General features: G+C 38.8%; 3 protein-coding genes across 7 annotated transcripts; all 3 read left to right on the top strand.

The window, feature by feature from the left end:
* The first annotated feature begins 508 nt into the window (after window positions 1-508).
* Window positions 509-3875, top strand: LOC114141389 (oocyte zinc finger protein XlCOF6.1-like). Of its 2 annotated transcripts, none has more exons than XM_028011918.1 (2): window positions 509-830; window positions 2070-3875. In XM_028011918.1, exon 2 carries the CDS (start codon window positions 2184-2186, stop codon window positions 3438-3440), a length of 1257 nt encoding a protein of 418 aa, XP_027867719.1. In that variant the 5' UTR covers window positions 509-830; window positions 2070-2183; the 3' UTR covers window positions 3441-3875. The 2 variants fall into 2 exon arrangements, with proteins under 2 accessions (XP_027867719.1, XP_027867718.1); XM_028011917.1 differs by having other exon boundaries at window positions 1980-3875.
* A 3340-nt stretch (window positions 3876-7215) lies between these two features.
* Window positions 7216-13468, top strand: LOC114141366 (zinc finger protein 883-like). Of its 4 annotated transcripts, XR_003594821.1 has the most exons (4): window positions 7216-7367; window positions 8426-8516; window positions 9854-13102; window positions 13232-13468. XR_003594821.1 is itself a non-coding variant. In XM_028011870.1 (3 exons), exons 2-3 carry the CDS (start codon window positions 8469-8471, stop codon window positions 11879-11881), a joined length of 2076 nt encoding a protein of 691 aa, XP_027867671.1. In that variant the 5' UTR covers window positions 7216-7367; window positions 8429-8468; the 3' UTR covers window positions 11882-13468. The 4 variants fall into 4 exon arrangements, 3 of the variants coding, with proteins under 3 accessions (XP_027867671.1, XP_027867670.1, XP_027867672.1); XM_028011870.1 differs by having other exon boundaries at window positions 8429-8516; window positions 9854-13468; XM_028011869.1 differs by having other exon boundaries at window positions 9854-13468.
* A 2037-nt stretch (window positions 13469-15505) lies between these two features.
* LOC114141373 (gastrula zinc finger protein XlCGF57.1-like) lies at window positions 15506-24567 on the top strand. The gene is made up of 2 exons (XM_028011883.1): window positions 15506-15738; window positions 21817-24567. Exon 2 carries the CDS (start codon window positions 21832-21834, stop codon window positions 23701-23703), a length of 1872 nt encoding a protein of 623 aa, XP_027867684.1. The 5' UTR covers window positions 15506-15738; window positions 21817-21831; the 3' UTR covers window positions 23704-24567.
* Window positions 24568-26304: the final 1737 nt, after the last annotated feature.

The raw sequence follows: 26304 nt of genomic DNA, 5'->3' as shown, positions 1-26304 counted from the left end.
CAGACTTCCCTCTCCCCGGCCACTTCTTCTAGCTCTTCCGGGGGAATCCCGAGGCGTTCCCAGGCCAGCCGAGAGACATAGTCCCTCCAGCGTGTCCTGGGTCTTCCCCGGGGCCTCCTCCCGGTGGGACGTGAACACCTCACCAGGGAGGCGTCCAGGAGGCATCCTGACCAGATGCCCAAGCCACCTCAACTGGCTCCTCTCGATGTGAAGGAGCAGCGGCTCTACTCTGAGTCCCTCCCGGATGACTGAGCTTCTCACCCTGGAGGGTGGATCAAAATATCCGTTTTTATAGGTTTAAAAAAAAATCGACTTATTTTTGCTTTCTCAATCTTCCTGTGGTATATTTATTAAATGAAATACTTTCTTTTTTTTTTTTAATTTCTACAACCTTAACCTTCTTTCTATCTAATTATCTCATATTGAAATCGCATTCTCATGTTTCAAGTTCCGCCAGTTGGAGGCGGAACTTAAAACGTGTTGTCTGTTTCTGGGGTAGATCAACATGTGATACTTCCTGCGGAAGTAAACAACACGGCGCTAGCAGCGCTAGCAGCGCTAGCTTCCAGGCCGCCTCTTGACTAACGAAGTTAAAGACGATTTGTGCTGAAAGTTTCAGTGTCTTCAGCAACAACAGCTTCTTCATTAGAGAGAAAGAGAAATTAATCAGAGAGACGAACTGCTGCTGGAGAAATATCCAACAAGTCGGAGGAAGAGCTCGACCATCAGCTCAGACCGCTGGATACCGGCTGGAAAACCCAAATCATCTCCGAACCTCCGGGTTGGGTTTTCTGATCCAGGCTTTGTTGAGGCTTCGACACGTTGCTGAGGTGAGTTATTAAAACTCCATAGACAGCTGAGAGATGGGATTATTTACTAACACTGTAAATACATATTCTTCTCTCTGGCCTTAAGGTTGAGATATACCATCAAAATATTGCCAAAATAATAATCAGACATTCAAATATAGATATGTTGTTTTTTGCTACAGCGCCCCCTGCTGCTTGGACATCAGGGAGATGGACAACTATTTATTAATGTCTGCTTAAATGTGCATCATGTTGGAATCACAGTTTCTTCAATTCAACATGGATATGATTCAGAAATCTCCAAAAGACAATGAAGGCAGTTTTCCATCCAGTTAACTTACATTAAAGAGGAAACATCCTCCTGAGTAACGTTTCAGTAAAACAGAGAGAAACCCAACAGTTTTATTAGGTTGTAGTAAATGTAAAATAGAAAAAGACCTTTTAATCTACTGATGGAAACTCGACTATATTTAAAATAAAATGGCTGAATATTAACAGTTTTTGATCACATCACTGTTGGATCTTAATAGTTCTTTAACAGAACTGTAACTAAATATTAGTTTGCTGAGATGTGGATTTCATTTCTTTTTTCATTTAAATTTAATTTAATTTACAGTTATTTGTAAAATATTGTTTAAGCAATAAAACACTATGGAATAGAGAAGTAGATCTACCTTCAGTCATCATTTTTGGACATTGTTTGTGGTGTCACCACACCAACATATTGGAACCAAATTGGTTTCTGTTGTGCATATAAATTAGCATAAATATAAACTGTTATGGAATTTTCCCACAGGTTTGGAGTATTCAGTGAAATTAATTTCAGTGGTTATCAGAAATGCACAGAGGGTAGTGTTACAGGTAAATACTGTCATTTATTCAGAAGCAGATGAAGAAATGTATTTGATCTGAAATAGATCCAGAGGATGAAGGGAAAAGTTTAGGTCTGTGCAAAACCAAGGGAGTCATAGACAGCAGTTAAGATTTCATTTAGTCTACAACTTTCAGTGTCTGCATGATTGTTAAAACCCCCCGCTGTAATTATCTTATTAATATTTAACACAATCAGATAAATCAAATAACTGAGAGTGGTGGACAGTACAACAAACAAACATGAGAGGTTTTAGTTCTTTAGGGTTAAATTACATGTTGTGTTTTTCCCTTTTTCAGATTTGCCACAAAATTATGTCTATTATTAAGCCAGATATTCTTGCTCTGCATTTTATCTTCAACCAACAAGAGATTTCTGTTCTTGACCAGAGGGGAACCAAATCTCCAAAACCCAAAAGAGCAGAGGAAGAGGAACCAGAAGTTATACAGGTAAAAGAAGAAGAGTATGAATCAGAACCTCAGCAGTTTGTAAAGAGAGAAGAAATGGAAACGTCAATTGAAACAGATTCTGGATCTCTTGAAATAAAAGGGGAACCAGTAGAACTACGACTGAAACAAATGAAGGAAGATGATCGCCTATCAGAATCTCAGCAGATGGTAAAGGTTGAGGTAGAAGACATCAGTCTGGATAGAAACCAGGACAAACTACAGCAGGAGACGGATACAGTAAAGGGAACTGATTCTAAATCTCCGGAACTCAAAGAGGAACCAGCTGAACTAGAACCTAACCAAGTGAAGGCAGATGATCATGGATCAGGACCTGAGCTGATGGGAGAGAAAGAGGCTGAGGGCATCAGTCAGGATGAAAACCAGGACGTACTGGAGCAAAACGTTGATACCGTAATCCTAAAGTTTTCTGATGATGAAATAGATCACCACCAACCTGAAATCAGTGAAAACAAAATCCTGATCCAGAACCTCCCAAAAGCAAAATACCAGAATATAAAGACTCACAAGGCGTCAGATTCCAGCAGAGATAATCAGCAGCAGAAGAGAGCTCAGAAAAATAGAGGACAAAGTGACGATGTAGAGAGAGGAATGAAAGGCAGGAAAATACACAAAGGTAAAATGTCCAAGCAGTGTAAAGTGTGTGGGAAAATTTTCAAATGTATCAGCGATTTAACTATTCATAAAAGAATTCATGCAGCTGAAAAGCCTTTCTCATGTGTAACTTGTGGAAAAGGTTTCAACCAAAAAGGCAATATGATTAGTCACATGAGAACTCACTCAGGTGAGAGACCTTTCTCATGTGAAACATGTGGGAAAGGTTTCAGTCAAAAGGGTAGTTTGAGTAGCCACATGATAATTCACAAAGTAGAGAAGCCTTTCTCATGTATAACCTGTGGGAAAGGATTCAATCAAAGGAGTCATTTGACAAGCCACATGAGAACTCACACAGGTGAGAAACCTTTCTCATGTGAAACCTGTGGAAAAGGTTTTATTGAAAAAACTAATCTGCTTAAGCACATGAGAACGCACACAGGTGAGAAACCTTTCTCATGTGAAGCTTGTGGAAAATGTTTCAGTCAACAAAATATTTTGAAAGGCCACATGAGAACGCACACAGGTGAGAAACCTTTCTCATGTGGGACCTGTGGAAAGTGTTTTAGGCACAAACATAGCTTGGATGTACATATGAGAATTCACACAGGAGACAAACCTTTCTCATGTGGAACCTGTGGAAAAGGTTTCAGCCATAAAAGTAGTTTGAATTACCATGTCAGAATGAATACAAAATAGAAGCCTTTCCTCTATCTGTGGGAAGCATGTCTGTTGTTGCTGTTTCCTTTTTCTGTGACTGTTTTTTGACAATTTGTAAAAGTTTTCTAAATCAGATCTGAAGCCCTGTGGTGTTCTGGTTGATAAAACTCTTTACTCTCAGGTGGATTTCCAATGGAGAATATCAAAATTTGTTGTTTTTGTTCTTTTGAGCAGTTTGTCAGGAGTGATGTTTACGAAAACACAACACCGATTATGGAATGATTTCTGAGAGATGAAAACCTGTAATGCATTGTTGCAATAAATGCTTTACTTTGGGTTTCCACACATGATGCATGAAGTGAAATATCAAAATAACATTTCTCTGTATTTACTACATGACAACCATTAAAATGTATTAACAGTCTGGATGTTGTGTGGATTAAAGCTCCAGTAAATTAAATTAATGTACATCAACATATCAGTCTCATGTATCGAATCACAACGGAATCAAAACGTCTTAAACCAGGTTTGCATCAGAGTAGACCAGCTGCTTTGATAAATTATGAACCTAATGTGACCATTCGTCCTACTGGACTTGATCTTCACTTTGATTGAAGCAACAGAATCAATTTGGACAATTAATTTCAGAATGGAAATTATGCAGACATCGGGTTATGCTGAAAAGCCTGATTTCTGCCAGGATTTGTATGCCTTGTTTGATTATCTTTGGTTCTAAAGATTCATAAAGTCAGAAATATAACAAAAATGTTATATTGTAGTACTGTATGCTTCAGAAAGAGTAGAACAAGAGGAATATATTTCAGTTCCAGTTCCTCTGGAACCAGCTCTGGTTTAGTCAGTGAGGCAGAAACTCTAAATATTTTTACAACTCGGCTTAAAAAACTTTCCTGTAAGAAAAAATGGCTGAAAAACTCAGTTATCCTGCACTATCTGTTGTTATGCGGCTATATGCTTAGACCAGAGGAAAGAACAACCACTTTTCCTCACTCTGCTACGTTCTTTTACTTCATTGCAGAGCTTGTTAGTCTCTAAAGAGATTAAAGAGCCTGCTGCTGCTATCACTGTTACTGGGGTATAAATATCCTATAATTATAAACAAACATTGCTTTGCCTGGTGGGGGCGCAGGTACAGCCTGGTGGCCCGCCAGGCTGATTATACTGAAATGTACTCTCTTTCATTCTATAGGTGTGAAAACTAACTAACAGTTCCTCTCCTATATGAAGCTCCTAATGCAGCTACTGCTATCAATAAGTACTTCTCCTTTTTCACAGAAAGTACTCCTGAATCAGTGTTTCTGTGTTTGTCTCTGCTCTGCCTGTCAGTCGTGCAGAAAGCCACTCTCAGGGTGCACACAGACGGGAAGCTGTACTCCTGTGATTTATGTGATCAGTACTTTAGACACTGCAGTGGTTTGACTCGTCACAGGAAAAGTCACATAGATGAGGGGCCACATTCCTGTAAATTATGACAGAAATCCTTCCTGCGAAGTATGTCTGCGCCACGTTGCCCTAAACTTCCCGAAGGTAAGAAACCTTACTCCTGTGATCTGTGTGATAAAGCTTTTAGACACACCAGCAGTTTGCTCGGCTCCTTAAAATTCACTTGTGTTGAGGTTTATTCTTGTGATTTTTGTGGCCGAGGGAGTTTGGCTCGTCACAAAAACATTTGCCAAGAAAAGTGGCCTTAATCCTGTGAATTATGCAAGAAATCTTTCCTAAGAAATATTGATTTGACTAATCACCTTGAAATGCACAAAAACAAGACGCCGTGTCCTTGTGACCTGTAAAAGCTGCTGGAGTTTGGCCTGAAGAAGAACTTAACCTTTTTTTTTTACCCCTCCAGGGGGCCATTTGTGGGCTCTAGTGTCCCTTTTTACGAAAGTAGGCTGACAGGAAACGGGGAAGGAGAGGAGGGAAGACATGCGGCAAATGTCGTCGGGTCCGGGAGTCGAACCCGCAACGGCCGCGTCGAGGACTGAAGGCCTCCAAATATGGGTTGCGCTAACCGCTACGCCACCACGGCACGCCCCGAAAAACCTTAATGTAATTCAGTTTAAGTTGAAAGTCAGAATTTCACTACAAATGTTAAGAAGTTATGCAGAGCAAAGCTGATTCATAAAGAAATTCATCATTAAATCAGTCTCATCAAATAGGTTTGCATTTTAGTTATAATGCAGTAAAATCAAAATCAGTTTATGCCAGTTTGTTAGTTTTTGAAGTTTTTGTCAACAGAAGCTTAGCAGCTCCAGCTAATCAGGGCAACAATCTGCAACCTTAACAACCTAAAGACAATTTTACTCTCAGACCAATAAAACTCATTAGAATAGAATAGAATAGAATTCAACTTTATTGTCATTGCACTGTCACAAGTACAAGCAACGAGATGTAGTTTGCATCTATCCAGAAGTGCTCTACGAGATATAAATATCTTGAGCCGCAAAAAAATGAGAAATATCTACTATAGAAAATGTATAAATAAAGAACCACCATTTTATTTCTATTTTTAGGATTTAAAATAAAAATTAACATAAAATGTAGCTCAAAGTTGGTGGAACGTTTTTTTTTTTTTTACTTCTGTGGGACAGAAATCGATGGAAAAAATAAAATTTGCAGACAGATTCCAACAGGACAGGAGAATCTAAAAGCATTTTACTAGTTCTCTTAGTGTCATTCTTTGTAGAAATCCAATGTAAATATTGTAGAAATAAACTGAAAATTTGTTAGAAAACAAAGTTTGTTATTTCCCAAGTAAGGACATCAACTGATTATCAGGATTTAATAACCTAGATAATAGAATAATAGAATTTGGAGTTGTAGCGTCTTCATCAGAAAACTTGTATACAGAATAGAAACTTCTCTCCAAAATACAAAAGTTTCAAAACAAAGTAAAAGGCTCGACATTTTTGAAGAGAAAACTAATGAACTAAACTCATGACTTCAGTCTAAACAGCTTGTTGGTTTTATTTGTTCATCCTTTGAGATCATGAAGATCCTCAGATCAACGTGTTTGGAGTTCAGATTTTCTTTGAGATTATCTCTAATCTGTCCGAATATGTTTAGTTAAGATTTTACAAACATTCTTACCGTATGTTTACATCATTATGTTACATTACATCAAGATCAAACTTTTGTTTGAAACTTTCCTGAGAAATTGAATGTTTACATTAGGTTTAAGCTTTAATTAACAAAATTTACTGGAGTAAACATTTATAATCCATAGCAGTTCTTACGTTTAGAATTGAGTTTAGGGATGAATATTTGTTTAATCATTTATCACTTCTCATTATCATTTTTTATAAAAATTTTTGATTTATTGTTTTATTACATTTCAGTTGATGTTTAAAAAAACTGTTTTGTCTGGATTATTTTTTACTATTTTCTCTGTTCCATTAAAGTATAAATAAGTGATACATTTAAAAACATCACACTTGAAGTTGATTCTTATTTTCAAACTATTTTTTAATAAGTTTTTTTAAAGTTGACTTGAAACTACTGAATACTAAATAAAACACTAGAACTAAATTCTAAACTACATTCATATGCACAAAATATGTAGTGAAATAACATGCACTTAAATATATTGTATCTAACAGAATAGAATATTTTACTGAAGTTACTATATTTTGCACAAATTGCATGTTTTACTTCATATAAATTTTTCTTTTGTCAATATATGTAAAATATTTGCTCAAATAAAGATTTAAATGTTTTAATATTTCTATTAGATTATTCTGAGTTCTTTCAAAAAATACAATCATGTCTGGAATGAAAGCTAAAACTTGAGGGAAAAAAACAAATGTTTGCAGCTGAAGGCGGAACTAAAGAGGCCACAACTGTTTCCGCCGGAAGTGTCCTTATGAGACTTCCGGCGGAAATGAGGCGCTAGCAGCGTTAGCTCCCAAGGTACCTTCTGTTTATCGTCGTTTTAAAGACCTTTCCTGCGGTGTGAGTTGAATATTTCAGTGTCTGTAGTAACGACGTCTTAGTTTAATCAGTAGAGAGAATCCTTCCGCCCAGAACCGCCAGGTATTTTAGCTGTTCGGTTCTGAATGAACCAACACTGAAAACAGGGAACTAGTTGATATCGCGGAGGAAGCAGGACCAGTCCAGCTCCATTATTTGCATCGTTTATATTTATTTGTTTTCTTTCATTTATAGTTTTGAGAAACTGGAAACAGTAGATAAAAACCGGTGTGAAAAATATTCCTCAATGAAGAAACAAGATTCTCCGGACTTCCGGGTATTTTATTTGGCTCTGACCCAGCATTGTTACTCTGACTGGTCTGATCATGTTCATTGGTTTAACCAACATTATTTGTTAGCCAGCAACTCTGGGATTTTGGTTGCTTTGTGCAGGCAGAAGACACGTAAAAGCTAAATCAGACTAAACTTCTGTTGTTTTAGGTTAATGACTGAACGTGTCAGATTTATTTCTTACCGTCTTCAGAATCAGAAGTTTACATTCATGCCCCAGGATTCCCGTTGACCTGTATGTTCTGGTTTCCTTCCTCAGGAACAAAAACATTTTGTCAACCCAAACCCAGAATGATTTAATCACTTTTAAAGAAACTAATTGGTAAAATACCATTTGGTAATATCTGCCATATGTGCATTCTGAATCTATTTTAAATGTAAGGGTCATGGCACTTTACAAGAAGCAATCCAATTTAATCAAATCATACAGACAGATTTTAAGTTGATCCTAGCTGTTAAACAATGCATTAAGTTTGTTTATTATTCAGTTTGGTTAAAAGTTTTTCTGACTCGCAGCATTCACTCCAACTGGAAATGCATGTAGCGACAGTGGAGAGGAAAACTCTCCTTTAACTGGAAGAAGCCTGCAGCAGAACTGCGCCTGGTTCATTAACCGCCCGCCGGGGCTCATTGGGGTTTAAAAAACAAAGCAGACTCAGAATTAGGGCTGTCAAAATAATCATAATCATGATATAATTAGTACTGGAACATTATTTTCATATTTGCCCAAATTGTCGTACTTCTTCCAGCAGCATCGTTCCAGTAAGAGCAAGCGGAGATTTTTTGAGGCAGATGGACAGGAAATGCTGCAACACTGATGTTTGGGAAAAACGTAAGAAGGTAAGTGAAGCTGCTGTATCTGCATCAGATAATGAAGCAAAGCGCTTGGTTGACATCAGCTAACGCTAGCCGTCTACAGCCATCACACATGTTCAGTTTTTGAATGGATTGGAACCTTTTTCATTTTTTATAACAACCAGTAAAACATTTTTTGTAACAAAAACTAATAAAGCAACTAACAAGTTTAACTTGAGATAAAACAAATATTTAGGGCTGAAATTAAATGACCAAATATCTGTTATTTATCCACTAATATTTCTTTCTGCAGCTTATCAGGGGAAATTAAAGACACTGAAAATAATTTAATGATCATAACAGTTCAGAGGAAAATAGGAAAATGTTACTTGAACAAGGAATTCCCTTTAAGAAACAAGTTAGAAAGATGCTCCATTAAAGTGTTGAGTTTCAAAAACCTGCAAACAACAGAAGCATTAAACTAGAAACTGTTGAAGAGCAGTAATAAAATCAACTCACGTTTTTTACAGTTCTTCTCATTGTGTAAGAACAGGATGGGATTCATTGTCAGCTTATAAAAATGTTATCACAAGGGACGCATGTTAACTTTATTTTGACACAGATAACCAATAGTTTTCTAATTCTAAAAGCCAATAACCAATAATAACCAATAACATACCTAGAAATAAGAGAAGCTGGTTAACAAAAATATAAAGCTGAGACATCAAAAGTCCAAACAAAACCAGGAACAGTTAACTCTTAAAAACACTGTGAAAAAACTATTAAGCCACATTTGCAAAACATATGAACATAAACTATACCTCAAATGGACATCTGTTTAAATAAGGTCTACATTAATTCAGTTAGTTACTGATCTGATTGATGATAGGCCGGAGTGCTAGCTAGCATTAGCATTGGAGAGGCTGGGACTAGCAGGCCAGGCCAGTTCAATCACAGGTGAAGCTTTCAGCATCCTCAGTTCAGAAAGAACATTTTCCTTTTAAGTAAGTACACATGATTAGTCATGATGCAGCTTCTGCTGGAGCTGCTTCTGAGGCGAATGCAGCAGTAATGGATTCATTGACCTGGGTCAGCAGAACAGGTGATGGTAGCAGCAGACATCACAAGAGCTTTATACCTCCCAAAAATCATAGCAGTCCAGTTTTCCAGTAACTTTCATTTGGTTGGCCAAACGCCTGAAACTATTCTTTAAGCATCGAAAGAGAAAGACAGAAATTCAATAAATCCTCCTCAAGCGAAAATGTGTCTTAACGTCTTTCTACAAGCTATGTTTCAGTAATTAAACCTTATTCACATTTGGGAACTTTTAACTCTTTCTAGTCACTGTTTTAACAGCGTTCTGCTGGTCTTGGTTTCCTCAGGTCTTCCACTGCATTATGTCTGTTGCTACCTGTGAAGAACTTCCTGATCGCCTTCTGATAACTGGAGACAGAAACTCCATTCCTGACGACGAGATGCTAAACGATTTACAAATAAAGGAGGAACAGGAAGAAGCAGAACCACAGCAGGCGAGTGATCCAAACGAGGAACCAGAACCTCAGCCTGAGAAAGCAGAACGTGTTGAAGTGTGGGTCTTTCAGGACGAACAGCTTTCAGTGCAGCAGGAGACCAGCGTCTCTACGGTGACTCCGGCTGATGGGGAAAAGATCCACAACGAACCAGAACAGCTGCAGATTATAAAGGAGGAAACAGAATCTGTGGAGATTAAAGCAGAACCGGAGGATTTCTTCAACAGTCAGGATGAAGGTCTACTTGAGGCGAAGGAGGAGCCTGAAACCTCGATGGTGACTCCAACTCATGACGACATTGATCCAGAACCAAACACCAACCAGCCTGTCCCACTCAGCTCCCCTGAAGAACTGAACCCACAGCAGCAAGGAAGCGACCAGAACACATATTGTTGTGACGTGTGCAAAAAATCTTTCACAGCTCGTAAGAATTGGATTTATCACCTTAAAACCCATAAAGAGGAAAAGCCTTTCCTATGTCTAACTTGTGGAAAAGGTTTCATTTGGAAATCAGCTTTAACGCTACATCTTAGAACGCACACAGACGAGAAACCGTATCCCTGTGAACTGTGCGACAAATCTTTCAGTAAAAAGAGTTATTTGGCTCGTCACATAAGGGTTCACGGGGATGAGAGGCCGTTTCCTTGTGACTTGTGTGGGAGAACATTCAGACACAGTAGTAATCTGGCCCATCACCGTAAAGCTCATACAGCTGACAAACCTTATCCCTGTGACTTGAATGACAAACAGTTCAGCGAACATAGTAGCTTGGCCAACCACCTTACGACTCACACAGACGAGAAACCTTACCCTTGTGAACTGTGTCACAAATCTTTTAATAAAAGGAGTTATTTGGCTCGTCACATAAGGGTTCACGGGGATGAGAGGCCGTTTCCTTGTGACTTCTGTGGAAGAACCTTTAGACACAGTAGCAATCTGGCCCATCACCGGAGAGCTCACACGGGTAAAAAGGTTTATTTTTGTGACTTGTGTGACAAACCTTTTAGCAAACATAGCAGTTTGGCTGATCATCTTAAAACTCACACTGATGAGAAGCTGTATTCTTGTGAACTGTGTGATAAATCTTTCAGTAAAAAGAGGTATTTGACTCGTCACAGAAAGATTCACGGAGATGAGAGGCCATTTCCTTGTGACTTTTGTGGTAAAACCTTTAGACACAGCAGTAATTTGGCTCGTCATCATAAAGCTCATGCAGCTGACAAGCATTATTCTTGTGACCTTTGTGAGAAACATTTTATCGACCAAAATAGTTTGGCTGATCACCTCAGAACTCACACAGACGAGTTGGAGTATCCCTGTGATCTGTGTGATAAATCCTTTTATAAAAGAAGTTATTTGGCTCGACACAGTCGGATTCACGGGGATGAGAGGCCGTTTCCTTGTGATTTTTGTGGTAAAACCTTTAGACACAGTAGTAATTTGTCTGAACATCGTAGAACTCACGCAACTGACGAGCATTATTCTTGTGACTTGTGTGACAAACATTTTATCAACCAGAGTAGTTTGGCTTGTCACCTTAGAACTCACACAGACGAGAAACTGTATCCTTGTGAACTGTGTGATAAATCCTTTAGTAAAAGAAGTTATTTGGCTCGACACAGAAGGATTCACTGGGATGAGAGGCCATTTTGTTGTGACTTTTGTGGTAAAACCTTTAAGCACAGTAGTAATTTGGCTCGTCACCGCAGAGCTCACACAGGTGAGCCTCTTAGCAACCCGAGTTGTTTGGCTCTTCACAACAAGACTCACAAAGATAAGAGGCCTTATTCCTGTAAATTGTGCAAAAAATCTTTCAGAAAAAATATTGATTTGATTCGTCACCTTCACACTCACACAGGTGAGAAGCCATGTTCTTTGTAGGAAACGTGTCCAGGCCTTTCCTGGTGACGAACATTTTGTCGACTGTAGTAATTTAGCTCTTAATAAAAACACAGAGAGGAGTTTTTATTACCGTCTACAAATTCAAACTGAACTGGTGTCAAACGTTTGTGCGGCGACATCTTCTTTTTATGCTGCTATCGTTTTAAAGATATGAATAAACTTTTCCAGAGGTCATCAAAGGTCAACCAGTCTTATGATGACCTCTGGAAACATTTATTAATATCTTTAAAATACAGCAGCACAACCAAAAAATGTGGCTGGAATTAATTTAGTTTGAAGAAGTTGAGGGAGCAACTTCCTTCATTCATGTAAATTATACAAGAAATCTTTCTCAAATTATTGACTTCAAACCCAAACAAGTTCCTTGTGATAAAACCTTCTAGACAACGCGACGGTTCGGCCCGACAGAAAAACTCAGGGTTAAGAAACCTCCAGGTTATTCAGTTTACTTTATCAGGTAGCAGTTTACAGCACATGTAGAGCAGAAACCACATATTCATATTCAGCAAATAAAAAGATGCACAAACAGTTAATGTTGCTGAAGTTCAAGCAGACCATACGTCTCTTGTTTTGGGTCCGTTGGAATCGGCTCAGATTGAGGACGCTGCTGCTGCAGCCGGTAAACGTGTCATGAAAAGTGTCCCGTACCGACGGGCTGAGCGGCCGCTCCCAAAATCCCAAAGACTGGCCCGGTGCAACTTCTTTGGTTCGGATAAGAAAGTGTCTCATCAATACTTGATCAGAGCGATCGGAGTGGAGATGTCCAACTTAGTGATGTTAGTAAAACAGAAATCTCTTCACCACTGTGTCTCTGTTGTAAATTCCCTGCTTCAGTAGTTACTAACACTGTGTTTAAATGTCTACATGTTCTTTGTTTTCAACTAGAGGATGGTTACTGTGAATGCACCGATCAGCTAAAGTATTAATTATAAATCTTCCTTGTAAAGTTGTGATAAATAACATCAACCATGTTTTATCTTTTGCCACTCAGATCATCTTCCACATTCTCCTAACTCGCTGCAGGCAGCGGCGGTAAAATGTTTCTGCCAAACCAGAGCAGGAGGTTAAATACGTCTGAATAATTAAAATCAGGTCTGTTGCTGCAGCCTGGATGAAATCCGTTCCTGAATGATGATCAAACTCCAGTCGCTGTCCTGCAGGTTTTAGATGAGCCAAACGGTTTAATGACCTCCTCCTTGGGTAGATCAATAGATCAGTAGATCAGTAGATCAGTAGATCAGTAGATCAATAGATCAGTAGATCAATAGATCAGTCGATCAGTAGATCAGTAGATCAGTAGATCTATAGATCAGTCGATCTATAGATCAGTAGATCAATCCTCCAGAGCCTTAATAATCTAATTATTCTGTTCAGGTGCTGCAGCAGAGGCTCATGTAAAAGTTTCAGGGCCGCGGGCCTCCAGGACTGGAGTTTGACCCCTGTGCTGTAAATCAACTAATAAGTTTTTTTAATACTGATGCTGTATTTTGTTCAGAGTTTTTTATGTAAAGTATTAATATTTGGCAAAGTTCCTTTTTAATAAAGCTTTACTTTGATCACAAGAAACACTATTTGCTATTCAATGTGTGAAGTTTTAGAAGACTTGGACCTACTAAGTATTTAAAATGTAACTTTATGGATAAACTCTTATCCTTTTTGTTGTTATATTTTCCTAGATAACTTAGTTACTGAAAAATACATTTTCTTTCAAGGATAATTCTCAATTATTGCTTAAAGCCTTTTGAAATAATTGTTTTCCCCCTCTAGGGTCTTTCTGTGGCTCTAGTGTCCCTGATATGACACTAGGCTGACAGGAAACGGGAGAAGACATGCGGCAAATATCGTCGGGTCCGGGAGTCGAACCCGCATCGAGGACTCAAGGCCTCCAAATACGGGTCGCGCAACCGCTACTCCACCACGGCACGCCCAGATTCTGAAATAATTTTGCTGAATATATTTGTCTTTTAATCTCCAGTAAGAACTGATACATTTTTCATATGCAGCTTGGAGACAAATGTGATGATATTTCATTAATGGATACATTCAGCTACATTGTAAAACTTTAATTTTGTTTGAGAAATGCTCATGATTAAACTATAAACATTCATTTTATAACAGATACTCTTAGTTTGATAAGAAGTTTCAGATGTGTTTATAGAAATGTTTTATTGTTAAATAAGACTCATTATGTTGTTACAGTAGCTTAAGGATCATCTCTGTCATAAAACCTGGAGGTTAAAGTTCATCCGTCTGCAGTGGTACAGTGATTGTTGCTGCTATCAGAGGGAACATAATCTCTACAATCTTATTCTCCTGTTTTTTTTTTTTTTACATTTTAATGCTGCAGGTTTATGGATTATGATTTTTACTGAATATGTTCAAACTTTGAACCTTTGAGAAGCTGAAAATCTTCATTCATTCAGATAATTTACATTCTTATTTTCACCCTGAGTAATCTTTATGTGTAATCTGTTTCCTAAACCGGTTGGTCTGTGAAATGATGAATACATCAGATATTTATTTATGTATTTGTTCTTGTCTTTAAATCTTTTAATCGGTTTGTTTCTGGCTACCGAGTTCGGATCAGTTCATGTGTTATAACTGAATACTGTCATTCATTATAATGAATTATATAATACTTTCTGCTATAACACGAGGCTGTCCTTTTCCATTTATGTTAATATCTTGTGAAATATCTGAAGTTTTGTATCTTTTTCTTTAGGATAGAAATTCACCACAAACCTGTGATAGAAACAGGAACTTTTCATAAGAAGGAAAGAAATAAACAATATTTTTTCTGAGTTATTATCGCGGGTAATAAAGTCATTTGACAGTTTTGATTATGTCTTTGATTTTGTTGGTCTGAATGGTTTAAAGGGCCGTTTCCATCTCAACCTTATACAACCAGACATAAACATGCAGGGAATAAATTCATTTTCAATCCGATTTTTGGATTAAAGAGATTAAGCACGTTTTCACTGAGGCTCTTTAAATATGAATACATTTTACATTTTAAATTGACATTGTGACTGTATACAAAATAGACCAGCAAATATTGCGCTAAGTGGGAATGGAAGAGAAAAATCTTCTCTGTCCTCTAGGGGGCTCCACACTGAACGACACAGCGATGAGCAGGAAGTAGTTTACTCTAGTTCTACTGGTTTGTGTGTTAATTCAAACAGGAAAGCATTATTTTATTAATGATAACTGATTTTGTGTTATTTTAATATTAATTTAAGTTAATTATATTTGCATTTCTTGTCTCATTTTATTCTTGAAGTCATTTAGAGAGGTTCTTACAAATATAGGACTAAATGTATAATTTAAACATACACCAAATATATAACGTAGTTCTGAAAATGAAGCATTCTTTAAATGTATTAATATTTGATTGTCTTTTAGTATTATTTTAATATAAAGTAAGCACATTTCTCAGTCTCTGTGTGGATGGGACTCTGTTCAACAACCAGAAAACCTTTATGTTGTTTAGATGAAGCAAAAACAAACGAACAAACAAACAAAAAACAATTAGGAAAATAAAAACAAATATTTCTAGCCCGCGGCGGAACCTAAATGATGTGAACTGTTTCTGGGGGAAGTCTACGTGTGAGACTTCCAGCGGAAGCGAACGAGATGTTAGCATCGAGCTTCCAGACTTCCTCGTTTATCGTCGATTCGGAAGCGGTTTGTGCCGCGTAGCTGAACATTTCAGTGTCTGCAGTGAAGCATCAGAAAGAGACTAACGGAAATAAACTGCGTCATCCTTCAGGAGGAAGAAGAAGAAGAAGAACTTCCGGGCACCAGCTGGAAAACCCGAATCACCTCGGAACCTGCAGGTATGCTAATGAACGGTTCTGAATGAAGTAACGCTGGGATACAGAGAATATAATCCAGGAACTAGTTGATACCGCGGAGGAAGCAGAAGGCTTTTACAAAGACAAAGTTCAGCTATGAGATGTGATATTTCCACACAAACATTATGAAGATTAAAATATGTACAACCAGAGCTCGCGCTAGACTTTTTTGTTCTCCGTCATTTTGACGGACAGCATAAAAAATCCGTCATATGCAATTTTTACCCGTCAAATTATAATCATATTGTCATAGGCTATTTAGCTGCAGTTCAGTTCATATTCACCCTGTTGAACCGAATCCAGATCATCACACATTAAGCAGATGAACGCATCTGACTTTTTCTCCGTAGTAACAAAACCAGTGACTGTGGCCCCAATAACTTATAATAAATGAAATTAAACGGCTCCACTTTAATTAGCAGCACTTGACCTGCTGCGGTCTGAAGGCTCAGCCTCACTAATTCCTCCTGGTTGCATCTGCAGAGAAATCTGGTTCACCAGTCAGTTGATCTGTCTGATCCAAAGCGATCACTGAACTCTGTGACTTTTTTACCCTGTCAGGGGTTTTTGTGGTTTCGCTTCCCACAGGACTGATGTTACATCTGCTGTTACATCTGATGTTACATCTGATGTTACATCTGATGTTACATCTGCTGTTACATCTGATGTTACATCTGATGTTACATCTGATGTTACATCTGCTGTTACATCTGATGTTACATCTGATGTTACATCTGATGTTACATCAGATGTAACATCCCCCTGAGTGCAGGAGGGAAACGTCTTCAGCTCCGTTTGTTAAAACCGCAGGGTGAGTTCAGTTTCATTCATTAGTTGTGCAGCGCACGGCGCATGTTACAGTCTAATTAACTTATGTACCTCTATTTTCTGGTGTTCTGACAATCTGTGCTACCTCATCAGATTTTCCTACAGTAGCACGGATAGATGGCTAAGTCTATCTGTCTGTGCTACCCGTCCAAAGCTGCTACCATCATGTTTACAGTCAGAAAACTATAGCAGGTTGTTAATGTTAAATATATTGAATAACAATATTTGAGTGACTGAAGTGGAAGCTTAGCAGTTATGGTTAGCTTAGCATCGGAACAATTTCTATCCATGACGAAACCACATGAAGATCACTTCCTTCATCTGAACATCTACCTGTTTAAAATCCTTTTATTAGAATATCCTACCTTTTTGAAAATATTTTAAATACAGAGGTTTGTAAGAATAAAACAGCATCAGACAGGGGAAGCAGGTTTTTATTGGAATTAAATTAAACACAGACAGATCACCAGAACTCTCCAAAGCGTCCGGTCCAGAACTCTTCAACACGCCGTCATCAAAACGCAGTTAGTTCAGAGTCCCTGAGGTGATATTCAAAAAGATAGTTTATTGATAGAGTTTAGTTGCATCTGTGATCAACTTTTTGTAAAGTATATAATGTCTGCCCATGTTGCTCCAGTCAGGGTGTTAATCATAACCTGTCAAAATGGCCGACGGGCTTAAAATTTTCCAGTCATTTAAAAAAAACAAAAAAATGGTCAAATACAGAAAATATTCCGTGCAATCTATAAATTAGAAGCTTTTTAAACTTCTGTTTCTTTTGGATTGGGTCAAACCGGTCAGAACCGAGTCATAAGATCAGATCCTACTTTCCTAAAAACATCCTAAGAACATCCATGATGGAGATGCACTAAAATCAGCTATCAGGATATCACAGCTGTTTAAAATGTATCCGAATATTCTACCTTTAGAAAATAAAGAGGAAGCTCATGTTGGAAGATTCAAGGTTCCCCCAGAAAACCTGTTCAACTCGGTTCATTCATCCAGCAGCTTGTCGTGTTCTTAAGTTAAAAATGTTTAAAATTGACGGGAAATTTTAAAATACCACTTGATAATTATGTGTTATTGTAAGATTAATACCTGAACACCAACTATAAACTCTAAAAAATTCAAACTTTTTAAAAAGACTTAAATAAATAAACAATGCTTAGCCTGGTTGGGGCCCAAGTAAAGCCTGGTGGCCCGCCAGGCTTCTAATACTGGGGAAACCCTGTGTACTGAAACCCCTAATAAGGAAAAAGAAGCTACCTTCAGGTTTTAAATTATGATTAAATATTTTCTTCATATTCTGCATGTAGCAGATATAGATGGACTGAAAGCTTTCATCACAAAACCTTTTAAAATACAAAGGCATCAAATGGTAAATATATCATTTCCAACCTGAAATTCAAACTGTAATATGAATTTTTTATGATGATGTGGAGCAGATATGCATCTATAACGAGCTAAAAGAAAAAGCAACAGAATAATAAAGGTGTTTTCCCCGTCGTTGCGTTGCCCCACAACTGCTTCCTCCTGAGCAACTTCTGGTTGCTTCACCATCTGAACCCAGAGTTTAGTAACTGTGGGGCAGCAAAGAGTAAAGATTGATTATCAAAAACAGCTCATAATAATCCGCTCCATGATGTGTAGATGACTGATTAACTCTGCAATTTTTTTGTTAGTATGTTTATGCATTAATTTACTAAGACATATAAAAATGTTTGTAAAACTGTCCACCACTGTTTCAGTTTTACACAACATCCTTCTTCAGAACATGAAGCAGCTTAAAGACCAGGAGTTACAAAATGTATTAAATGAAACTTATCAAAACCAACGAAACAAAACTTCACATGTGGGACAAATTGTTAAGAAGAGTAAGAAACCTGTCAGTGGAAATCTTACAGCAACCGATTTGGTTTCTAATGCGTTCAGTCATAATTAGACCTTTTAGAACACCTGCTATAATATAAAATATAATATATATCCCTAATATAAGACTTATGGGCATGGCACATATTTTAGACCGTAATTCTCAACAACCTGCTGTCTTGTCTGACCGATATAAAGATCACTAGAGCCGAGAAAACCTGAAAACCTTTTACTAATGAATGAGCTGCCTTTACTCTTATTACCACATTGTTAGAGGCCAGGGCTTCAGCTGCTAGTCTGTTTCTAGCCTGCAGACTAACTGAGAAGCTAACTGGGAAGCTAACTGGGAAGCTAACTGAGAAGCTAGCTGGGAAGTAGAAACCTGAGGACAAAAAGAATTTGACAGAGTAAAATCTGCTGCCAGCCTCTGATCTGTTCGTAAGTATGAAGGTTTGTAACAACATTCATACATATTTTCACACAGTTTTGTGCTGTAGTGATTTTAGTGACAATTGAATTTGATTAAATTCAAAAATAGCGTTTCAGTCCTGAAGGGAAATCAAAGATTGTAACTGGTATTCCACAGGTTTCTACTGTAACGTCTGTCTGGCTGCAGTGATGAAGAGACTCAGGATTTCTAATGTTTCCAGAACAGAACCAGCATTTTTATTCTGAATGTGCTTCAAACACCTTCTGTGAAACATGCAGACATATATTGGAGGAAATAAGTATTTGATCCCCCACTTTAAAAATTTTTATACAAAAAAATAAAAAAAACATCTCATAATTTCATGCCAGCTTTATTTTAACAGTGACACAGAGAATATTAAAGAAAAAAAGAGAAAATGACATAAAATGAGAAAAAAATGGCATTTTATTGAAGGAAATAAGTATTTGATCCCCCAGTGAGACGTCCTGTAAAGCCCTGGTCAGGCATCACTGGGGGCTCATCACTGCTTGTTGGCCAGCAGCCGGCCGGTTCTTGTGGTTTGTTATCAGGTCGGACGTCAGCAGTAGTTTTGGCCCACTCCTCTCTGCAGGTCGTCTCCTGATCCTTCAGGTTTTTAGGCTTCAGCCGTCCACAGATTTCCAGTGGGTTGAGGTCAGGACTCTGGTGAGGTCATTCCATGACCTTCACATGCTCCTTCTGGAGCCACGTCTTGGTTTCCTTGGCTGCATGTTTTGGGTCGTCGTGCTGGAAGACCCGGGTATCCAGACCCGTTTTCACTGACAGAGGCGAGGAGGCCGTCATCCAGGATTTTCACGGCCCCGTTCATCTTTCCATTGACGCAGTGAAGTTGGCCTGTGCCCTTAGAAGAAAAACACCAAAACATGATACTTCCACCACCGTGCTTGGCAGTGGGGATGGTGTTCTTAGGGTCTTATTCTGTTTTTCTTTCTCCAAACACATGGAGCTGAGTTGTAGCCCAACTTGGTCTCATCTGACCACAGCACCTCGTTAATGACTCTCTGGGCCGTTAATGTTCAGTGGCAGACTGAACGTCTGGACGTCAGCCTTCTTGAGCAGAGGATCCTTGTTCACTGCAGGATTTTAAGCCGTTACATCTTGGTGTTTGTCATCTGGTTCAGATCATCAAGCAGCTCCTCTCTTGTAGTTCTTGGCTGATTTTTAGTTTTTCTCCTGATCATTGAGACTCCATGAGGCGACATCTCGTCTGGAGCTCCAGGCCGATTGACAGTAATGTTGTACTTCTTCCACTTCTGAATAATTGCACCAACAGTTGTCACCTTCTCATCCAGCTTCTTACTTATGGCCTAGCAGCCCAGTCCAGCCTTGTGCTGGTCAACCACTTTGTCCCTGACGTCTTTAGGCAGCTCTCTGGTCTTGCTTGTGGTGGAGATGTTGACGTGTCACTGAGTCTGTTGGCAGGTGGCTTTTATACAGGTGACACTTTGGGACAGGTGTCTCTACTGCAGGTGTGTCAGCGGTCTGTGGGAGCCAATGTTAGGTTAAACACACTTTGGCTGGTTATTAGAGGATCAAATACTTATTTCCCTCAATGAAATGCAAATTATTTCTCATTTAAATATGACGTAATTTTCTATATTTTCTTATTGATATTCCATCTGTCACTGTTAAAATGAAGCTGCCATAAAAATCATAGACTGTTTCATTATTTGTGACAGTACAAACTTTCAAATTCAGATACTTATTTCCACTGTATATTATGGCATTATGCAAAAACTGGCCAACAATATTCTATGGCCATATTTGATAATGACCAGGAGAAATGCCAAAACTCAATAGTGTCTTAAGCTTTTGTGAACTTTGTGAAGGTTTCCACTTTGACTCTCCTCTCCCATCGTTTCACTGGTAACTCTACATCCTGTTATGGGCTCAGCATGCAGGATGTGACATCGATCCCAATCCATTCATTTCCTGTGGAGCTTTGCATATCAAATCTCATCGTGACAATAACGGTCAACGGGATGTTGCATTGTTGCAGCAACCAATTATTGTCCCTTCAACGTCGGACTGGTTGCAGTTGCCCCTCCTCCTGTCCCGCCTTCAGTCTGGAGCTTCCTGCAGCCCTACTTCCTGTCTTTACTCCGGACTGAAGACGCCTCTATAGAATAATTTGCTGGCTGCCTCCTTGAAGTCTTTTTTCCTTTTCTGTCAGTTCCTTATTGTCACAGGCTAGCCGGAAGCGCCTCATTGTGGGGGCTGTCCTCAGTCAGTGATGTCATCGCCAGGCGGCTGGCACAGTGCGTCCCAATCTGTAACCTCCCACCAAGCAGGCGGCCATGTTTTGTTTCTCTGTTTTTTCTGAATCAGTAATTGCCTTAAAAGCTCTGACATGACTCTGCATGAAACTTTCCAACTATCATAAAAACTGTTCCGGTACATTAATTACATAAAGTAAGGCCTGTTGAACAGCACCAATTATTCACATTTATTCCTTTTTGCTATTTTTCCCCAACATATTTTCATATAAAATATTGAAAATTTTACCACTTTTTTCATGTCATTTGTGGCTAAGTGGTCAGTCAGTGGACAGTTCATACAAGATTGGTCATCTATACAAGAAAATATTGCTTGCTGCATTTTACAAGATTACCATTTAATATACATTTTCTACTTAAATATATTTTCTGAAAGGTATTGTTCTTATTTTTAGTGTTTAACTTCCAGTCTATTACAGTTTTCTAAATTTTAAAAAGAAGTTTCTAAAACTTAAAAATGTATATTTGAAAGATAATTGACCACATTTTACATGATTATTTTTAAAACCTATTTTTATACATTACAGTAAAAAATGCTATTAAAATCTCAATCCTTAAAGTGTTTCCAGATTGTTTTAAATAGTTTTTACAGAAATGTCATTAATGTTCTTCCCTCAGGTTCTCCACAGCATCATGTCTGTTACTTCTGAGGTTCTGCCTGATGACCTTCTCATAACCAAAGAGAGACGGATAAAAGAGGAAGAGGAGGAACCAGAACCACAGATGATTGAGACAAACTGGGAACCAGAACTTCAGCCAATCAAAGCAGAACAAATTCAGCTTTGGGTCTTTCAGGATGAAGGACAGCTTTTAGTGAAACAGGAGAGCAGCGCCTCAATGGTGACTGCTGCTGATGAGGAAATATTCCACAAAGACCCAGAACTGGAGCAGAGGATTGAGACAAAGGAGGAACCAGAAACTGTAGAGATTAAAACGGAACCAGCAGAACCAGAACCGGTGAGGATTAAAGAGGAACATGAGGATTTCTGCAGTGATCAGGATAAAGATGATCCTGTGGTGAAGCAGGAGCCTGAAGCCTTGATGGTGACTCCTGCTAATGAGCAAAAACACATCATTGATCCGGAACCAAACAGGAACCAGCTGTTCTCTGGAAACCATCCTGCAGATGTGAACCAACATCAGCAAGGAAGCAACCAGGAAGTTTCAGGATCCAGTAAAGACCTGCATCCGGAGAACTGCAGAAATTACAGGGACAATGTGGATATTTCAGAACTAGAAAGGCAAAGATCTGCTGCGTCCCGTTGTAGCGTATGTGGTAAATGTTACACTAAACCTTACTACTTGACTGCTCACATGAAAACACACACGAGGGAGAAGGTGCATTGTAAAATTTGTGGTAAATCTTTCAGAAAGCACAGGAACTTGACTGTTCACATGAAAATTCACTCGGGTGAAATGCCCCATGTTTGTGAATTGTGTGGTAAATCTTTCAGAAAGAGTTGCGAGTTAACCCATCACCTTGCGACTCACACAGACGAGAAGCCGTTTAGTTGTGAATCTTGTGGTAAATCTTTCAGAGATCGTTCTTATCTATCCTACCATATCAAAATGCGGGCAGACGCAAAGCCGCTTGCTTGTAAGGTGTGCGGTGAATCCTTTTACTCTTCCTGTCTTTTAAGTAGTCACAAGAGAACTCACACAGCTGAGAGGTCTTTCTCATGTCTGACCTGTGGAAAGGATTTTGCCATGCAGTCTAAGCTAACTGCACACATGAGAATTCACTCTGGGGAGAAGCCGTACTCATGTAGCGTTTGTGGTAAGACTTTCAGAGTTGCCAGTCAGTTGACTGTTCATGTAAGAACTCACTCGGGTGAAAAGCCATATTCATGTAACGTTTGTGGGAAAACGTTCAGAGTGGCCGGTCAATTGACTGTTCATACAAGAACTCACACAGGTGAGAAGCCGTACACATGTAATGTTTGTGGTAAGACTTACAGGCAGGCCGGTCAGTTCAGAGTTCATGTAAGAACACACGCAGATGAAAGGCCCTATTCTTGTGAGCTGTGTGATAAATCTTTCAGAGAGAGATATCATTTAGCTAATCATCTTAACACTCACGCAGAAGAGAAGCCTTATCCCTGTGAGCTGTGTAATAAATCCTTTCGATGTGGTGGTCGTTTATCTAAACACCTTAAGACTCACACAGCTGAAAAACCTTTCTTGTGTTTGACTTGTGGGAAAGATTTCACCCAGCAGTCTGACCTAGATGCACACATGGAAACTCACAAAGCTGAAAGGCCATATCCTTGTGAGCAATGTGATAAGTCTTTCAGAGAGAGTAGTCATTTGGCCAACCACCTTCGGACTCACACAGCTAAGAAGCGCTTTCCTTGTGGATCATGTGAAAAATCTTTCAGATGGAGTTCTGAGTTAACCAATCACCTCAGAATTCACACAGGTGAGAAACTCTTTAGTTGTGCATCTTGTGAGAAGTCGTTCACGCAGCACAGAGAACTGACCCTCCACATGAGAACTCACCAATGATGGGAATAATGGAGTTAAATTAAACAACGTTCCATTTTTCAGGAAGGGGGTAGTCTAATTACTATTTCAGTTGTTACATTGTTGCCATTACTGACAATAAACTGCGGCACATTACTGTGAATCACCGCACTGAAGGTTCAAATAGTCCTTATCTGTCAGATAATGTAAATGAATGTTTGTAGATGTGATTTTGGCCTGGAAAAGATAAAACGGATGAATCTGTAAGTGAAATGTAATGTATTCCCCAGTAGCAACGTTGTTCTTTATGTCAGTTATAAGGAACTTGGAATCTCACGAATGTCACAAGTGGCCATGATGGCGGTGCTGCTGCTAGCAGGCGCAGCCTAAGCTTAGTGAGGCTAGCATAAGCTCGGTGTAAAAAGCTGACGCAGTCAGAGACATCAACGCTTGGTTTTACACAACGCATTATTGTAGTTTCCTGTTTTTAACTCCTTCTCTTCAGTGTCCATGTATTGATTCAGTTTTATGATAAATGTTTCAATATATATTTTAAAGTTCTAGTCAGACAAGATTCAAAATGCATTTACAGTATTATGTGTTTTCTAGCCACATTGTATCATTTTATAGCATAATCAACTAACTATGATATGTTCGGTTGTAATAAAAATGTTGTACATATCAAATGACTTAACAATTTAATGCCTTGAAGTTGGGCCTCTGTCACTTTAAGAAGCTCCTGCTCTTTCTGCTGCCAGCAACATTCCTCTTTTAATCCTTTACTAATATATGAAGAGGAAGCTTGTAAATATTCAGGTTAGCTTTAAAATGACAGGCTTGTAAATGTGTACTGTATTTACAATATAATGGATCATGACAGAAAATAAAGGAATCTGTTTGTGGTTATTTTGTTGTTCAGAAAGCAGCTGTTTAGTTCAGTAGATGGTGAATCATGAGAAGGATCAATTCTGGAGCTTGGCAGAGAAGCACCTGAGTTAAACTGTTCAAAACGTTTCAGCGCTGTTGGGATGTCCAGTCAATAACTCTCATTCATCCAGCATTTAACTTTAGATGCACTAAATTAGGAGTGTCAGTTGACATTCTGCAAGTTGGTGGCATTGTTTCCCTGCACCAAGGAGGTTGTGAGTTTGAATCCCAACCTGGGGTCTTTCTGAATGGAGTCAGTTCATGTCTTGGATAGTCTAGCTGCTGCAGTCCAAGTTATGCCTTCAGGTTGGACTTTAAACCTCCCCATGGTGTTTCCTGCCTCTTACTCAACAATCAGAGATAAATCCTCCCTGGTAGCCAAACTAGTGACCCGGCTTCAGCCCTTCAGGTGTCGGAAGAACTTTTCAAAAGGTCAAACATGGAGATTTCCTCAAGTTCATGATATAAAATAATGTAATTACTGTTTCCCTTAGTGAGAAAATTCAGATTAATACAAAAACAGAAAGACCAACAGAACTGTTCAAACAAATGAATATTACTTACTGGAAGTATTAGTTTCATAACCTGGATGTTTTTACTTCCACTTTAGTAAATATATGCTGAGGTAGTGCTACTCTTACTCAGGGGCGCAGCCAGGAATCTTGGGGCCCCATGACAAAAAGTTAAATTGGCCCCCCACGCAGCTGCTGTTACAATTTCTTGAGTTTATCTGACTCATCAAAAGCTTCACAATTTTAAAGGTTTGCTTTCTTTGGTCCAATACTGATAACTAGCACAATATTTACTGATCATGAATTTTACATCCAACAGTCCACATTCAGTTTGCAAGTATGTTGCTTCAATTTGTTCTATTAGTTTTAGATACTGAAATGTTTCTCCCCACCAGCAACAGTCAGAGGCAACATGCAAAATACACATAAAACAATCCACATTTCTCATCAAATGCTATGTAGTTGCATTTTATTAAAGCTGTAATACATAACTTTAATAAAAAATATGTTTTCTCCATATTTGTTAAAATTGTCACCATGTCATGACAGTTTGTTATAAGACAGGTAATCTGTGAAAACAATCAATCTCCTCCACCTGAACTGCTATTGCTAGCTAAAGTAAAGCAACGTTCCGACCAAAACAACCAATCAGAACCAGGAGGAGGGTCTTAGTGCTGTCAATCATCCTCGTTCACTCACTGCTAAATGTGCTAATGGTGGAGAAACAACTTATCATTACAGGAAAAATGTTTATCTGCTGTCATTGATAGCTATGCTAACTAGTCTGAGCATTATTGTTGCGGGTGATTTCAATCACTCCAACTTGAAGACAGTTCTTCCCAGATTCCACCAACATGTCTCCTGCCACACCAGAGGAGACATGACCCTGGACCATGTCTACTCCAATCTGGCTGGAGCCTACAATGTGACACCCCTCCCCAACATCGGACAATCAGACAATCTCTCCCTGTTCCTCACACCTCGGTACTTACCACTCATCCAACGTGTGAAACCTACCGTGAGGACAGTAAAGGTGTGGCCAGAGGGCTCAGACGCTGTGCTCCAGGACCGGTTCAGGAAAACAGATTGGACTATTTTCCACCATACAGACTTGGATCAGTACGCCTCATCTGTACTGAACCATATTTCCACCACCATAGAACGTGTCACCACCTGCTAACGCATTACCATGTACCCCAACCAG

The sequence above is a fragment of the Xiphophorus couchianus genome, unplaced genomic scaffold, assembly GCF_001444195.1.
Source record: "Xiphophorus couchianus unplaced genomic scaffold, X_couchianus-1.0 Scaffold1000102, whole genome shotgun sequence".
Classification (NCBI taxonomy): Eukaryota; Metazoa; Chordata; class Actinopteri; order Cyprinodontiformes; family Poeciliidae; genus Xiphophorus; species Xiphophorus couchianus.
The sequence above is the reverse complement of the archived record's forward strand: the minus strand, read 5'-3'. Positions and strand labels throughout refer to the sequence as shown.